Here is an 18120-nt window from a genome sequence, read left to right as displayed (position 1 = left end):
GTGTCTAGGGTTACAGCTGCAAGACATGAGGGCCAAGCTGTTCAGTGGCTTTGTTTTGTTTTGATTTCTAGGAGCAATATGTAGCAATCTTGTCTGTTCATCTGTTTCTCTACTGAGATCCACTGGTGCCTGAATATTCAAGTCTATGAGGTAGCAGGAAGACAGCTTCGTGCTCTCTTACTTGTTCGCTCAATTTGTGTCTGTGTGCCGCGAAGAGGAGAGTGCCCTTTCAGATGCAGAGAACAAAAGAGCTGTTGGCTGCTTGTCGTATCTCAGGGTCATGTAGCTAAGGGATATTTGCCCCTCTAAAATGGTCTTTTCCTGATGCTTCCCACTTACTCTAACCGATGACCCACATTTTTAAAGCAAACCAGGTAAGCTGTTGTTCACAGGACCCTGCAGCCAGGGAACCTTTCTCGATCTCACAGAAAGCTGGTGAAGGGTTTGTGTACTCTGCACAGCAATTTCAGAGGGCATTGGTGGAGTCTGATTTTGTAAAGCAGAGATCCCTCCTGATTTGCTGATCAGAATTAAATAGTCTGTTCTGAGATGTGTGCTGTCCTGGATAGACTACTGGGGCTTAAGATTGTTCATTGGCCACGCAGATATGTCCCTGTATTTAGGGAAAATGTAGAGATTTGATGGCTACCTATTATGAGTATTACTTGCTGAAAAAGCAGGGCAGTGTGTAATGATGTCCACTGCCTTCATCTGCAAAATTTGTGCATCTTTGTGCTATGCAGAGGGAAACAGTGCTGAAAGGGTATTACTGAAATTGCAAAGCTATGTCCTGCAAAATTAAGCTTTGTTCCCCCTTCTGTACATATTATGACATAATTGCAAATTGAAATCATGTTCTGCTAGACCAAGCTGCGTGCAGGTGGGATCTTCAGAGAATTGCATTGGCAATCTCTGTTATGTCTTTTAACTCTGTGCAAGTTGTGATTTCTTCCTCAGTTACACAAGTTCCACAACTTGCATGTACTTGGGGCATGTTTGTCTCCCTTTATTACAAATGTGATTTGCAGATTGAAAGTTCCTTGGGCAAAGCTCGGAGATGCTAAAGTTGTGAAAATCAAGTAAGTATGGATGGAGCATAGGTTTTTCCGTGTCTTGTTTTTCGAATTAAAAGCTATTTTCACTGAAACAGCTTGAGGCAAATATCCTGAGTGTACAATTTCAGCCTGGATACTTAAGAAGTTGGATAGAAGTTTGTTGCTTACATTCTATTTTAAAATAGCACAGTTAACTCTAAATATGTTATTTATGCGTGTTAATTGTGAATACCTGCAGTGCCACTTGTCTTGGAGCATCTGTTTCAGAATGCATTTTGAAATCAAGCATTTTTATTTTTTGGCTACTGTTTGTCAGCATATTGTCTTTTGCTTTGTATTCTATCTTCCTGATTCTTTTCATTCTAGTTTACCACTTCGTTCTGGTTTTCCACTTACAACTTATGCAACATGAGGAACAATAGCTTTGGTTTGTGAAGGGTATTTGTGTCTGCAAGAGAATTCGGTTTCACTCCTTTTGGGTTTTGCATACAAGTAATAATAAAATCAAGCCCAACAGCAACACATTGCTTGGCAGTCTTTCAAACCATGGTGCCAATGGTCTGTGCTTTGGTTTGTGATGTGTGTGCTTGTTTTTGTTTAGTATCTACCTGAAATCAATGAATTGCCAAATCAAAATAAAATTGTCTTAATATCTGGCCTGGCTTACTGAGAAAGTCAAAAGAACCTGCAGAGATTTTATAGCCTGGGCTAACTTGCATGCTTTTGATTGAGCTGAAAGCCAGACAATGTAACTGTTTTAAGTCTTACTTCGAGGTTTTGTAACAAAACTACTCAACTCAGTTCATCTCCTTTTTGGAATTTGTTGAGGGTGGCTTAAATATGTTTAGTTCTCATCATACAATGATCTGATTTTTGCAGCATCATTCAGAGGTCTGTTGTACTGATTGTAGCATGGTGCAATCTATTATCGAAACAAACATGGTAGTAATTTGCCTGCTACCAAGTTGAAAATCTGCATCTAATTCTTTCTACATAAATTCACAGAGGAATGAGAAAGTACATCTTCACAATCCCCTCCTTTAGGACCATCCCTATTTACTCACGCTCGGACAGACTGTGGCCAATCATGAGTGCGCTAACTCCATAGGGTGGTTTCTAGTCCACAGCACGTTAACATCACACTTTTGCAGGTGCTTTGCCTGTTGGCTAGTTATGAACATACCCGGGGAGTAGTTAGCTCTAGTGCACTGTCGAACTGCAAGAATGAAATGGGCAGGAATCTGTGGGGGTTATCTTCACTCACGCACTACTGAGTGTTGTCACAAATGTTTTGTATGAAGTATTAGAAGGAATGACCCTTAAATCTGTAAATGGCAGCAGGATGGAAAGGACTATGGGGCACTTCTTGTGGTCAGGACAGACAAGCTACAGTGATCTTGGAAAAATGCTGTAAGGGAGAAAAGCACAATTCAACAGGGACAAATGGGGAATGGCGTGCTGGGGTTAAAATAACCATAATCCAAACGCTTTTGGGGAGGAGACTAGCAATAAATAGGAAGTGTGCCTTATAATTTAGTGGGTCAAAACATAAAGTGAATTAGAATAAGTTAGATCATATTTGTTACCTCAGACTTGCAAGAAAAACAAGAATGTTTCACCAGCAGAAAAGTGGTCACCACCGTAAGGATTTTGCTCTTAGGAGCAAGCAGTTTGTGCGCAATAAAGAAAACTAAGTGTTCTTTTAGTCACTTTTTTCTCTTTCTTCAACTGATTACCTCTGTTATCCCAAATCTGGGTTCTTCACCTGTGTGCAAGATCCAAGTCACACACAAGAATCAATACACTTGTTTGTTGCATGTCTGTGCAGAGGTGGGTGCTATGTGGTAGGTCCACAAAGCTAGCACACCTCTTAGCATACAGTAGAACATTTAATGCACTCTGAACAATTGTTTATAATTACGTTTAGTCATAGTTAATTGTCATTGTCTCTTACCGGCCTCATCTCCATTTAAAGGTACAGCATTCTTTTTTCTCACTGGCTTGTTCTGTGGGGAGGGGGCTTTGTTAGTAGGGAGCTTTCTTTGCTCTAGAGTGAATCTTTTAGTATGCTAATTATGACAGTTCATACATAGTTCCAGTAATTTTTGTTTAGTGTCATTAACCATTTGGTTCTCCTTGAGCTTGTCTTGTGCCCCACCACATATCTATGGTGTCTATTCCTTCACGCACAGCCATGTGTTGTTAACTGTTTGTATGGATTTAACTAATATCCTCTGTTTTTCAAATTATTTCTTGTTATTCACTATAGATATTTATATTTTTCCCTCTCTCTTTTTCTCTTTTTAAAGTAAATAATTCTTGTACCACCTGGTTAAACCTCCTAACTGTTGTCTCTGATCTGACAATCAATCCTTGAATGCATGGTACTATAGGAAACTAATGATTGTTGTCACATTTTGGGTTTTGTTCTCCATGCAAAAAATTACCGGTTTGAGGACTTCTTATTTTTCCAGGTTCCAGCTTCCAAGTGCAGTTGCGCTGGCAGCAAAGATTCAGTAGCTAACTGTAGGAGGCATGCTGAGGGTGCGTTTAGGGAAGCAAGTCACCCTGCGCATGGTCACTCTTTTGAAGCTTGTTTAATAGGATATATACCCAAAGTTTTGGGGTTTTATTTATAATTTACTATCCTGGCAATTCGTAGGAACTTGTTTCTAACTGATTGCATGTTCTCATCTGTTTCTAAAACCTGTTCAACTTTCCTTCATAGTGAGGCTTATGACTCCTCATCGGGCACAGCTATATTTTTGCATTACCCATCAGGTATGTGAGATGCTTTTTTTTTAAAGACTAATGTTCCTGACAGAACCTCTTCCATCTCACCAGCTTTTCCTTCATACCCATACAGATGTATGTACGTGCTCTGTGGCATGTTCTCTGTCTGTGCATACACTACTACGTTTCTTGTGGTCTTACTGGGTAAAAACACTTTTTTCCATTTGCCTTACATGGGAAGAAAATGACACAGCCACAGTTTTGTTTTCCAGAGGTTCAGTATATTTCACCTTTTAGAAAGGAAATGTTAAGAGGGAAGGTGGGAAGGAACATGTGTAACTACAAAAGTTGTGGGCTTGTGGTCAGATAACCACACTGAAAGCTTTAACTGCTCATGGATTCCTCATAAAAGTTGACACTGTGTGTGAGAGCTGTTTTCAACATAGCTATTTGTGGGTTTGAATGATTCTTCACATTTCATTGATCTGTCAGTCCCTACAATTTTTCCAATAGATCTGTGGAATTTTTTGAGTAAAATAATCCTTAATAAAATACTTCTTGTTCTTAGTTGACCCTTAGAAGCCATATAGGATTTGTCCATAAATGACATACTGAAAGACATGATAATGAGAGCAGGTGTGCCACCATTTGTAGGTACATTTGTAGCGCATATTCTTGGTGAGATTTGCTAAGTTTTTCACCTACCTGAATGGTCAAGCAAGTTTGGAACTGAATGTCATTCATGTGCTTGAATGGAAAAGCAACATGGACCGAACTGGGAGCTGATAGGTTTCCATATCACTCCCATGGCACTGAGACAGTTGGCAGCATCTGAACTTTGGTCCCACAGATCTTGCACTAGATTTTCAATGTTTGTATTACCTGTTCAAACTGCAGTCTGAATGAAGTTGCTAAAGCACTGATGAGGATCATTGCTGTCTGAGGCATGGGTGACTTTATCAGTCCGTGTGCAAGTGTCTCATTTCAGATCCTGTCATGATTTCTGTGATTGTGCAGACTGACCGTCTGAGGTGCGACTCAGTGGTTGGCCGTGTCTAACCAGAGGCTCTGCTTGCAGGTGGTTGATCTTCATTACAGTGGGTGGTCTTGCAAGGACTTAGTCTAGCTGCATAATTCAAGGAAAAGGAGCCACGTCATGGAGGAAGTAGTGTACAGATCAACGACTGCTACCCTTTGCTGAGGTGTACAATTTCATTTTCTCTTCCAGCAAATATTACGGCATGCCCGTGGAAATGCCACAAAGGTGATATTTCTCATTACTGATGGATATTCCAATGGGGGAGACCCAAGACCCATTGCAGCATCCTTGCGTGAATTTGGAGTGGAGATCTTCACCTTCGGGATATGGCAGGGGAATATCCGAGAACTGAATGACATGGCGTCCCATCCAAAAGAAGATCACTGTTACCTTCTTCACAGTTTTACTGAGTTTGAAGCTCTGGCACGCAGGGCTCTTCATGAAGGTATTAATGTACTAACCTTAGAAGTCTACAGAGAGCAGAGAGGTCTGCACAGAAACATCTCCAGTACTGGCTTCTAATTACATTTCATGTAGTGTTGATTCCTTCTTTCATATTTCTTTTATTTTTCATCTTACTTTCTAGCAGAAGTGTTCACCCTTCAGGTAAAAGGATAAACTGTTTGTTTGACTAACTTATCAACAAAATGGGAGCCAAATTCTCATCCTGATATACATTCTTTCCATTTTGTCCACAAAGAACAAGATCATGGGCTTGGCCTAGTGTAACTCTGCTTGAATGGATGAACCTTGTAGTCAGATATATGGTTGTCCAGAAGAGGTGTATAGTACATACCTTAGGACTAGCCTTAATACGTGTTGGTATTTTACACAGCAACAAAAGCCAGCCTGTTCAGAACTGATCTAGATCTTTGTATATAAGGGTAAATACAATTTATGTTTATAACATAATACCTTCAGTAAAACTGGAAAGAGCAAGGAGTGGGAAGAGTTTGGACTGTTGTTTTATCCTTTTTTAAATCTACCATATACTAAAAAAAAAAAAAAAAAAAATTCTTCCTGAAAAATAGAGTAATTTTAGACTAGCAAGTGAGGACACATGACTAGACTTTCATTTGTAAGCCAGTGCATCAGACTAGCCATTAGTATTTATTTGCTATATTTAATTTTAAAAAGCTTACTTTTACATAAATGGTGTGGTTTGCTGACATTCTGTTTGTTTCCAGTAAGGTTTAATTGGTCTATGTGAATGTGCCAAAGGAAAGATTTTTTTTTTAAATATAATGAACTGGTTACACATGCCATGACCAAATGCGCTCCTGATGCCAAAGATGGCATCCACCAAAGCTGTCTCAGCAGCATCTGTTGGGAGTGAGACTGCATTCTGGCGGTGTTAGACTCAAATGAAGCTGAGTGAGAAAATCTGAGGATCTTTGCACCATGGATTTCGGTGACCTTTTTTCCAGAATAAGAACACCAGTGTGGTTTTTGTCACACTACAAGTGTGGCAAGGCTCTGCTTCATGCTGCCATTACAACTGCTTAGAACTGTGATGTACGTTTTTTAAGAAACATTTCACTAGTCACATAGTATGAGACTGTGGGGGGAAATTTGTTTGGATTTTTTGTTAATAAATTGATACTATTTCAGATCTGCCCTCTGGCAGCTATATCCAAGAAGATATATCTCATTGTTCCTATCTCTGTGAGGCAAACGAAAACTGCTGCGACATCATGGCAAGCTGTAAATGTGGCACTCACACTGGCCAGTTTGAGTGCATCTGTGAAAAAGGATACTATGGGAAAGGACTACAGCATGAATGTACAGGTGAGTCGCACATCTCAGTGCTCTGCTTTCTCTTGGTGTCCTGAATACACGGTTGATCTATCTGAGAGTGAAAAGTTCTGTTTGGGTTTATGGCTATGAACCTGGATCATAATGCATTTGAAGCTGTTGAAAACTCTCTAGCTGAAGACATAGAATAGCTCTAGCAGTCAAACTCACGTCATACCTTGTCTCCAAGGTATGGCCCAAACTGATGCACAGAAAAGAAGTAAGAATAGGGCAAATGTTCTGACACAGTAAAACTTCCCTAAAACACAGCTCACAAGTAATTTGTGATTAGAGTTTACCAAGTATGAGGTAATGACTTCTGTTTTTAGTAAATTTTCCTTCATTGGTTTTGTTGATCGCTAGTTGAACTTCCATAAACTTTCTTGTTTGGAGAGGGGCTGTGTTACACAGGTCTCTGCAGGATAAATCCTTGGTGAACCTTACAGTCAATTAAATGTTCTTTAATTCTCTTTTGTTGACTTTCTGTTGCTAAAGAGAAAGAACACATTTGGATCACTAAACAGAAACTTGTCACATTTTGCTAAGATTGTTGTTGTTGTTACTGCTTTTTGGACGTTTTTTTACTAGTGTGCTTTCAAAATCTACAGTTGAAATAACAACAATATACAGTTCTTTATTGTCAGAGAAGGTATGCAGGTTTTATCCAACTCCATTGATTTTTCTAGGACAAAAGTTTCAAAATTGCTAGAGCATATCTGAACTCTGTTACATTTGCTTTGTAAGCTGGACAAAAGGAGTATTTATAATCAAGTATTTATCAACTAAAAACAAAATACAGTATTTATATTAATCTTGTTTGTATTTGCATGTTATCACTTACATTATGCATATCACAGTTCTCATGGGATGTTTCCCCATGAGATGTGAACCCAGTGTGCTGGATATATGGATTATGGTTGTACAGCTGTTTATGAGGACCATGCTGCTTTTTTAAATGTGATTTTCATTACATGTAGGGAGTCTCTTGATGTAACTTGTAAAGAGTTGATAGTTCTGTTCAGAGAATAGACACAGGCAGGTTTATGGCTAAGAAGCTGAAGAATTCCTCCAGGGGAAGGTGTGATGGAGATTGTGATGGCTGTATTCCTGCACAAGGAGGATTATAAGGATACACTGAGGGATCCAGACTTTACATAAGCACATGACAGGGTAAAGGTGTTGTCTGTCACCAGGGCAAGAAAGGTCTGAGATACCCCAGTGTTTGTGTTGGGAAGTTGACCATTATACTCCCTACCAATTCACAACTTGTAATTCACGTTGTGCCCTTGGAGTATCTTTCTATTGTTCTGTATTAAGAGAAGTAGGTAAGCAGGAATTCGTTGGGTTTTGAGTGCAACATGAGTAAAGGAAAGGAGAGTCAATCTCAGCACTGACACATTGGATCAGATTTCTGTTCTATGTAAGTGGGTGCAGCTTCCTTGTGTGCTTAATTAAGTCTAAATGAAGATAGACTGTTCCATTTTGCTTATTTTCAGTTGTAATTGTTTCAGACAAAATAAAATTTTCATCATAACTTTTTCTTTTGTATTTCAAGTAATTTCCTCCACCTTGAGTCCTCTAGTAGCCTATTGAACAAAATAAATGCAGCACTTCTGCCTTTGTCAGTAGTTTGTATCATTAAATATTGTTCCGAGCTATTCCTAAAGATAGTGGGCCTATCATTTTAGAGTTACCCTTTCTACATGAAAGGATGTTTTGATGGGGTGAGCATACCTTTTCAGTGCCATCAAAAATGATAAAAGTCTGATTTCTTTAAGTGGGTACTCTGCAGCTGCAGAGGAAAGTTTCATTTTGACAGGTGCTTCTAAACTAATTTTGTAAAAGGGGTTGGTGCTAGATACACAGCAAATAAGCTGATGATTGCAGCCATCTGTTGTATATTTGAAGATAATTGAAGATGCATACATATATTTTAGGGAAAATACAACCTGAATAACTCCAGCCCATTCTTTAAAATGTGTCTGCTTTGCTCAGCTGTTGTATTCTCCTTTAAGACAGGCAGAAACAAAAGGTGTTCCTTAAACGATAAACAGCATATTTTGAATTATTTTATTCTGAAAAGCATTCCAACCTTTTTTTTAAACATTTCTCAGCTGAGCATATCTGTGGATTTGTAAAGCATGAGGAATCTTAAGAATGCATCTTAACTTATCTTCACTATATAATGTGCAGGATGACTTTTGGCAAGTTAACAGTGACAGGACTTACATTTTAATTGGACTGCTTTTAGCTTTTGATTGATTAAACTGTGGTTTACTATGTTTACCTAATATAGTACGGCTTTTTTTAAGGAGTTTTCATTAGGACAGGAGAATGTTCTTCTGCAGTGTATCTGTTGTTTTTGCTATTTTAGTTATTTTCTGTATGCTCTTGTGTATACCACCTTACTGTTTGTGGTTTTGGATGTGAGGCATCAGGGTAACTATGTAAAAATCTTAAACAGTTTTTTAGTTTCCTGATTACTTGAAAACATTGTCTAGAAAGCCTCCATAAAATAAACAGGAGTCACATACTTTGTTTAGTGATCCAAAAAGCAGAAATGGTCTTCAGTGTCCCCCTCCTGTTTTTTCTAATATTGTTGTTGATGTGCCACAGAAAGAAGAACAGACTGACTGTTCTCTACTTTAAAAAAGCAAACCATACAAAAACTTCTTGGCCCATGCTAGGAGCCTCATGCAGCAAGAAACAGCTGTGACAATGTGACAAAGGAAGGGAGGAAGAGGAAGAACAGAGGCAGTGTCAAAACTGGTCCCAAGTACTGTAGAGTACATGAACACCTCCTCTTCAAAACCACTTTTTTTGACTCCTTCCTTTCCTTGATTACAAATGTTGACTGTCAAATTAGAGACAACCAAGTAAAAATAAGTCTGTGATTTCCACTAAGACTTTGTATTCCATTCCACCAATAAAAAGGTGGGCTGCTCAAATCAACTGCTTGTTCCATGGTAAAGTAAAACAAATGTCCAGATCTCCGTTTATATCTTCTTCCCTGTCTTAGGAAGTTAAGGAATATGTCTTTAACACAGCCCTTTCACAATTTTTTTTCAGCAAGATTCCAGAGAAAGTTCTTTTTTAAGTGGGCTCTTGGCTTTTGGATGGCCTTTTAGATTCATGATGATGCAACTAAAGGATGCACATTGTGTTTCTCATCAGTTACATCCTAAGCAGAACAACAGTTACTGGGGAGTTCAGAAAACTGTTGTCTTACAACCACTTCTTCTACAGTTAACAACTTTACAATCACTTTCTTTTATCTAACATGTGGACCCCATTTTTTGAAGATGATGTGCAGTTGGTGGGGCAGAACTAATACATTAAATGCTTGTAGTCTATTTTAGTTATTCCTTCTATTATTTATTTTTGTTCCTCTACCTGGGCATAATTACTCAAGTGTAGAATTTCACCATATATTTGAGTATTCAATAGGTTGCCTAAGCTTTGATTTAGGAGCATGCAGCATACCAGTTATCATCTGCACAGCCACTAGGGCAACAGTTTTGTCTACAAAACAGCACACAAAGAACCTTTCCAATGAAAACTGAAATAACATGAAAACTTTTACGAATTTTAATTCAGAACACATTCACTGAAAAGACTTTAAACTCTGAGGAAATTTAGATCCAGCAAGGCAGGGGAGATTTGCATTTTGTGGTTTGTTGGATTTTGGACCCAATTTTCAGCTGAGCATTTTATTCCATGAAATTTTCAGGATTGTTCCTATGGAGAATGCAAAACAAAACCTGATGTTCATGAGTTGGATAGCTTTCTAGTTAGAAAAAGAGTATATAGTTTTTTATTTAAGATACTGCTGCAAGTTCTTTTCTTAGTCAGACAGGAAGCACTTTAATTCTAGGGGTGATTCTAGTGGCCTAATTAAAGAAAGCTAAACATCTGTTCTGCCATGCTGTATCCTTCCTCCCTTTTCATAGGAGGTTCTACCCCCTCTGAGTCTGGGTCACCCTTTCTCAACACTCTGTTTCAGGAGGTGTTTCTTTAGCTACCCTATAGGAATTACTAGCTTAATGAAGCTTTGCTAACCATCCTGAACTTGTCATAGTATATGTGGAAATTCTTCATAAGTTTACAAGATCTCTCCAAGCCCCAAGGCATCCAGGATTAAGAACACATACCATAACATACACTATGCTCTTCAGCAGGTGCCTGTCATGGATCTGAAGGAGAACCACCAGGAACACTCTGAGATTCCACTAGTAGTTGATAGACAGGGAGGGGAAAAAAGAGCAAGAAAGGGAGTGTGAAAAAGATGGTGTATAAAGTTTCTCCAGCTATGGTAAAATCTTAGGCTAAATTTGCCTGTTGAATGTGAAGGTTTGAATTGGTTCACAGAACCGCACATTTTCAAGCAGTAGAACTTAGTCTTGCTGTCTCACAAGGCAGTGCCATTTCATGTTTTCTTCTATTGAATCTGCATCTTAAAACAGGACAGGAGTTTGTTTTAGTTTGTCTTCTCTCATTTGTTTTTAATTTCTAAATTTTAAAAAATACTTTTCAGTTTTTGCCTAGCTCTCACAAAAAGAAGGCTTCTCCTGAGACACACAGCCATTAAAAACTGGCTAAATCAAAGGAGCATCTCCTTGAGGAAAATGTCAAATGGTTGCTAATGTGTTTTGTGCCACATCAACCTGCAGATCTTGATAACCAAAAGAAGAAAGTAAATAAGATTTTTAAGCAATTAAAATAACTTTGATTACAGCTGGACAAGGAAGCTGGGATGTACACACGTAAGGAAGCATTAATGCCTATAAAACCTGAGCAGTTTGGAGAGACTTGGTGTTGGACTCACCTACTGTAGAGACAGAAAAGCTTGACTGGAGAGTCTTTGCTCTGTATACAACACCTGGCAGTCCATAATTCTCCCCTTTTGCTTAACAGCTCTCTAATAATGAACGCTTTCTGTAACCCGTTTGGAGGATGGGATACCTTTGTATATGTTACTGTTTTATTTTTAATTAATTTTAAAAGTGCTTCTCCCAAGTGGAGCCTTCCTCTGTTACAGCCTCTCTTCAGTGGCTTTTTGTTTGTGATAATACGCACAGGTTCTATTGTGAATATATTGTGTTAATCATGACTGGCTGTCATGTAAGAATAAGAGAAAACAAGAAAGCAGGGATCAAAACCAGAAGGAAGGATGCAAAATACCCATGACTAAGCAACAGTGAATGGATGTTTAATTAATACTGGCAAAAACATTCCTTACTGGCATTCTGTATAATTTTTCTTTTTCTTATAAATCTTGTTTGACTCATTATGGGCAGCAATTTGAGCATAACATCGTGATGGTTAAATACAGAAGAAATATAAATAAGTGTGTTTTTCTAGTGAGGTTATCATAACATCAAGAGGGGTAAGTACAGGAGAAATGTAAACTGATCTGGTTTTCCACTGAGGATACTGGAAGACAAGTAGATGAGGAAGGTAGATATAGGAGGCAAGTGCTATAGAAAAAGCTGTGGAGATTTATTAGGTTAATTATCCTTAAAAAAAACTTTTTAAGACTCCAAAAAATTATGCAAGAATATTCATAATTGTTGTTTGCACAAAGACTAAAGGAAATGGCTTTTACAGCTATTTTGTGTGGAAAATAAGTGAGTCTGGAAGCATGCAGACATACTCCTCCAGACATTTTTACATTGAAATCTGCTTTCTCAAAGATTTCTTCCTTGAAGCCCAGTATTTCCTGTTTTGCTTTTGAACATCCAGGTAGAGATTCTCCTACTTGTTGCTATAGGAAGCAAAGAAAAGGCTGAGTGAAAAATGGATTTGGGTGCTGCAAGATTTTTCAAAGAGGAGCACACAAAGAGGAGAGAAATTCTTTGTTTTGGTAATTTAAAAGTATGATGTCCATAAATTCTTCATGTCAGGAGGGGTTTTTTGGTAGGAATGACTGACTCTGAGGTTTACGTTAGCTTGCCTGATACTACGGTAGTTTTGTTTGCATTTTAAGTGGCTTCTGGCACCAAAGTATTTTGTTTCCCACCTGTACAACCTGCTTGATGAAGATGGGACATTTCTGGCAGTGGAAGCTTCTTTTGTTCCTTGAAGCCTTATGACTTTATACCCACAGAGTGATACTGAAAAGGTTCCTGAGACACAGTGTGTATGAAGCGATAGATTTTGTCAGGTACTGAAGTGTTTCTTACTGCACTGTGAAAACCTCAATGATCTGCTTTCCCCATGTGAAGCCTGTGAAGTGAAACAGTAGCAAAATATTTTTTCAAGTATATGTTTTATAAATATAAGTAGGAAAAAACCTGATGAGGTTGGGATTTTATTTATCTTTCTTTAGGGATCTAAGTATTCACAACTCAGGTGGAGCAAATCATGAGACTTGCTTGGGGTTTTTCCTTCATTTTGGTGGAGTATTGTTGTTTTGTTTAAGATTGTGAAGCTCATCATTTCCAAAATGGAATTTTAATCCAGATACAGTCCATCAGAAAAACTCTTTAATAATCTCTAGAGTGAGGCAGGGAGCTTTCCAAACCATCATAGAAATGTTGAAGTTTTAAAATCTAACCAATGGCATTGCTTGCAAAATTGTAGAAAAAGAGCTTTTCTTCATCAGTTTGGTACAAGTTTTTTCACCTTAACAAATGACATGTCCAGCTACTGGTGTTTTTTAACCGTATCCATGTTTTTGATAAGCCTGTTGAAGTAAATGAGTGCTTCCTCTTATAATACTGTTAATGAGTTTTGGATCAAGTCCTTGGAAAGGAGTGACTCATTTTTCTGTCTTCTTCAGGCTTGATGTGTCAACTTATACATATCTTCTGTTGCAAAAATAAATATTTTAAGTAACATGATAAGTAATATGGATAATTATTATTTCACTGATATATGATTTTTCTAACTCTGCATGATATAGCTTGTTTCCTTTGCATTTAAAACTGAACTGTCATGAAGAAAGAAAACCCTGAAAACCTGTGTATACAGGCACCGTTTCTGAGGAAATCCTTTCAAAACAAAGTTATAGGTTAGAGATTAAAACCCAGATTCAATTTTGACATGTGCAGACCAGAAAAGGAGAGGTGTAATTTTACATCTGTATACAGTATTGAAAAACATCTTGTCCTTTGCAACTAGATGTCATCTGAGGCTTTAGAAAATAAGTCTCTGTGCTTTCTTTTGTATTCAGTACAGAGCTATTTCTGAAATAAATTTGATGAAAAGTTGGAAAGTGATGCACAAGTTACCCTTTTTTCCTTATCTTGGAAGTGACTTGTCCTGGTCACCTCAGGATGAAAATAATGCTTCTGGCAAGTATATATATATACTTTATATATATATATATATATATATATATAAAAATACATATATAAAGTATCTGGCAAGTTCATAGGTGCAATTCAAGGAGAAAAATCAACCATGTGGAGGGCTTGAGAGGAGCAGAAACTGTGCTCTGAATAGAAATAGACATGACATAGGAATAGTCTCTAGCTTTGTGTGCCTTAGGCACAGACTTAGGCTTCCCCTTGAGCGCCTAAGCTTTCCTTTGGCCACAGTGCAGCCATTGCAGGTGGCCATCACAATGAAAAAGGCTCCAAGTGTAAATACAGCACCAGCTAGGTTTAGCCGTTAGTTAAATGACTGTAAAACCTCTACCGTTAAGCCTGGCTTTGCCTTGAGTCTCTAGACAAGATAAAAAGCAGGCTGTCTTACCTTACCTTGAGATTTTACATGGTTTGAAAACATCTTTCCTTTTCCAGCTGTGCAATCCTTTAATAAGCCTTTGTCTGGTCTTGCAGATTTGGAAATCATTTTCAAGATTAGGACTTGCATCATACCAGGCACTTACTGAAATAATTGTATGTCCATGGAATCCCTTAATTAAAAGGTTTTTACTGCAACATTCTTTGGTCACCCCTATGGATTACATGGTGTCATCTTGCCTTCAATACCTTTTCAGGAACACATAGCCAGGATGTTTTCACAGGCACACATGCACACATATTATTCCTGAACTTGTGCCAGTTTTGCAAATTAAAAGCAGACATTTTAGCATTCTGTGAACTTCTAAGTAGCTTTTGTCCTGGAAAAGGAAAACCAAAAGTACTTGAAAGAGTGCATCACGGATAAAATAAGATGGCAGTATACAGCAAAGGGTGTTAATTACTGAAATGAGGAGAGAGGTTAAGAGACTTAGAGCTTGTTTTAATTAACTGTTTGGTTCCTAGTGGCTCTTCAAGGCTCCAGAGCATCACCTTTAAGTACTTAAGTCATTCCCAGGATGTAATTTGCACTACAATTAACTCTAAAGGTTTAATAACCTTAGTGCCTGTGCCTCTGAGGTTGTGAATAGGTATCAGGATTCCTAGCTTCTTTAAGTTGCTCACAAAGTCTTGTCAAAGCTGATCCATTTAACCAGAATGGAGCACAGCACTCTTAAGGTGACAGACTCGTGCAGTCACTGTGTCCCTGCATTTGGAGTTTGATGGATTGCACATGGTGTGTTTGTCATTTGGTCAAACAAATTTGAGTCTTAGCTCCCAGGATCAGTTTCCAATTGAATGTGGAATGTAGGATTTTTTTTAATTTTATTTTATTTTAAAATCTTTGCCTTGATGTGTGCTGTGATAGTTACTCAACCCAGGCCAGTGATTATTGCAGAGTGTGTTCTCTGTAAGAATGAGTACTATTCCTTTCAGCATTATAAGTAAAATTGTCTATTTCTCTTCCAATAGGAAGCAAATACTTTGTATGAAATGCAGCTTGCATAATTTAGCAAATGTTCAGAAATGGTCATTTGTTAATTGCCGTGGGTTTGCTGAGGGGGAGAAGAAAAATGTAGAAGCAAAGGTGCTTCTACACCTTCTATATGTTCTACATGTAGAACAAAGGTGCTTATCAGGTCATAACCCACAGCTAAATAAGTCTTTGGAGATTTTGACCTAAAGAAGGTCTTTCAAGGGATATTTACCCAAAAGGCAATATAGATGTTGCTTCTACTACCTTCTATTTGGCTGCCACCATTATAAAACAGTAAAGACAGTAGCAAGAAGGGGTATGATGGCTTTTCTGTTGCCTCTCCTATTCACTCCTGTCCAGCTGCCCTGTGCTCTGTATGGAAGATTGGCAGGTTCCACAGATCATTTCACAGTCAGTTCCCCGGGAAGAAGCCTTCTCTTTGTCATCTGCAGCTATGCTCCTCACTTCTCCCACTGTGCAGATTCTATGTTTCTCCATTCTCAAGGGTCCAGAAGTACTTCAGATGCTGGTACCAGTCCAGCAAAGGCAGCAGGCAGCCAGTAGAGTATGCTGGAAAAAACACCGTGATGAAAAGATGGCAAAAGCCTACTCAGCTTGGAGAAGAATTAGGGCAAATAGATTGCAGACATTTTATGATAAGCTCAATCTATCTGCCAGATATTCAACAGCCAGAATGGACAGGAGCAGTTTGGTCTGCTGTCTTCTAATCAGCCTCATTTTCTTCTGTCACTCTAAAATCTACTGCAGATGTTCCAGCCTTCTCACCCAGAAACAGTGCTGACTGCCTGGTGGAGTGTGACCAGGTTCCTTGAGAATGAGAGAGCAGCAACACAGATCAGTTTCATCAAACAGGAAATTGGTTTCTTCTGGTTCTTGTTGGTGTTTTGATGAAAACAGAAATCAGGACTTTGCACAGAAATGGGAACGTCTTCAGGCCAAAACCCTAGGGTTTAATTTGTTACCATGCAAAACAAAGCCAGACCAGCAACTCACACTTCCAGTGCAGATGTTTTAGTAGGGCTGACATCTGAAGGTAGTTTGAGGAGTTGAATTTTTCTCCCTGTCTGAAATCTATTAAGTATAAATTGTTTTCCTCCACAAGAATGGGAAGAATGAATGGACCTTTTTTTTTTTTGGGGGGGGGGGGTAGGTGGGGTAACATTGGGGTGGGGGTGGAGTTGAGAAACATTGATTTTACAGAAGTGTGTGTAATATAATCAATTGGTCTAGTTATAATCATGTTGTTTAGTTTGGACCTGACAGATCTGAAACAAAACCCAATACAATTAAGCACTAAGTTGCAGTTTTTCGTTGTTGAAAAGCATAGCGGAATGGCAAAATCTCCATCTGTGTAGGTGTGTGCAGCTGTATTGATTTTATGCAGAGTTGCACCCTATTGTGACAACCTAAAATCTGGCTCCTTCTCTTGGCCATGAGGCAAATCTGCTGGGTTTTTCTCCATGAGAGCAAAAGAGACATTCTGAGGATAGATAAAAAAATAAGCAGATTTTTGGCCCCAAAAGTTCAAGCAAAGGGTGTTCCCTTGTAAATGCCATAGTAAATACCCATGCAAAGTTTCCATCTTCTTCTGGTGTGTAGTTTGTTTCTCAAAAAAGAATGCCAGAAGATAAAGTACAAGAACTTTCCTACATTGGGGCTGCTAATGCTGCATGGTTTTTTTCTCAGATCATTGCTATTAATTCCAGCCTGTTTTGTTGGCTGGGGCTTCATGGAATAGTCTAGAGTATAACATTCCTATTACTATTCTCAGGCTTCTCTTCAGCTCCAGTTTTTGTGATTTTATGACAGAAAAGTGCTTGCTGTATTCTGACTGTGTTCCCCTAGAAAAACTCTTTTATCTGGAAATACACATAGGTGGTATTAAAAACGGCTAAGAGATAGAGACAGGAAATGCCAGTGTTCTGGTGAAATGCAGAAACACCTACATCTACACAGGCTGGGAATACTCTTTAAGTCACATTAATTTAAAGGCATATATTTATATTCTGAGTTTAATGTCTGTAAAAACACCTGGAGCTTTGGAGGAAAATGTTGACCCGTTTTTTTTCTTCCTGTGCCTTGTTTCACACTTTGCCCATCTGCTGCCCACAGAGCATCCCACAAAGCCTAGTAGGTCTGGGAGCAGCAGTCTGCTAAAGCCTGCTGCAATAACTTTAGCATCGTAGGAGACAAGCCCAGTGGGTCTTAACAGTAGCGACGGTGTGTGTACTCTGGGGAGTCCAGGCCAGTGTAGCGGTACTCTAGTACCTTTAAATACAGCAGCTAACTAATTTAAATCTTATGTATCTTTTTTATATCTGTGGCACAGAGGTGCCGTAGGTCTCAAGACAGACGGTATGGGAGAAAGGGTTGCATGCAGGAATATGAAGTGCTGCAGAAGATGCTCTTTCAAGTAATTGAGTTCACAGGACTAGGTGTTTCGAAGTGCAAAAAGGAGAATGGAGGGCTTAGTAGCCTTATTCTGAGGAGTCTTGGTATCAACACAGAACATAAGGAATGCTTGCCAAACCTTGTGATTATACACCAGAAGAGCTACATGTAGTTTCTTTTGGACTTCCATTACTATCTGTCTCACAGAAGCATTACTTTGTACACCTAAATATACTCTGGTCCTTTAGACCTGTCAGCTTAGCAAAGAAATATCACCTGAGGTGCAAATACATAGGTTCCCTCTTTTGAGAGTTTATGTCTCTGCCTCGGCATAGTGAGGATCAAAACATGCTGTCATTTGCA

The 18120-nt window shown here is 38.6% G+C and overlaps 1 protein-coding gene across 1 annotated transcript in view; it reads left to right on the top strand.

Annotated features, from left to right (window-relative positions):
- Positions 1-18120, top strand: part of SVEP1 (sushi, von Willebrand factor type A, EGF and pentraxin domain containing 1) — a 128742-nt gene that overhangs the window by 11147 nt on the left and 99475 nt on the right. Inside the window, exons 2-3 of the mRNA XM_056325171.1 lie at positions 5017-5272; positions 6439-6615. Coding sequence (XP_056181146.1) covers positions 5017-5272; positions 6439-6615 — 433 coding nt within the window. The remainder of the gene's footprint in view (positions 1-5016; positions 5273-6438; positions 6616-18120) is intronic.

The sequence above is a fragment of the Falco biarmicus genome, chromosome Z (genome assembly GCF_023638135.1).
Source record: "Falco biarmicus isolate bFalBia1 chromosome Z, bFalBia1.pri, whole genome shotgun sequence".
NCBI classification, from domain to species: Eukaryota; Metazoa; Chordata; class Aves; order Falconiformes; family Falconidae; genus Falco; species Falco biarmicus.
The sequence above is the reverse complement of the archived record's forward strand: the minus strand, read 5'-3'. Positions and strand labels throughout refer to the sequence as shown.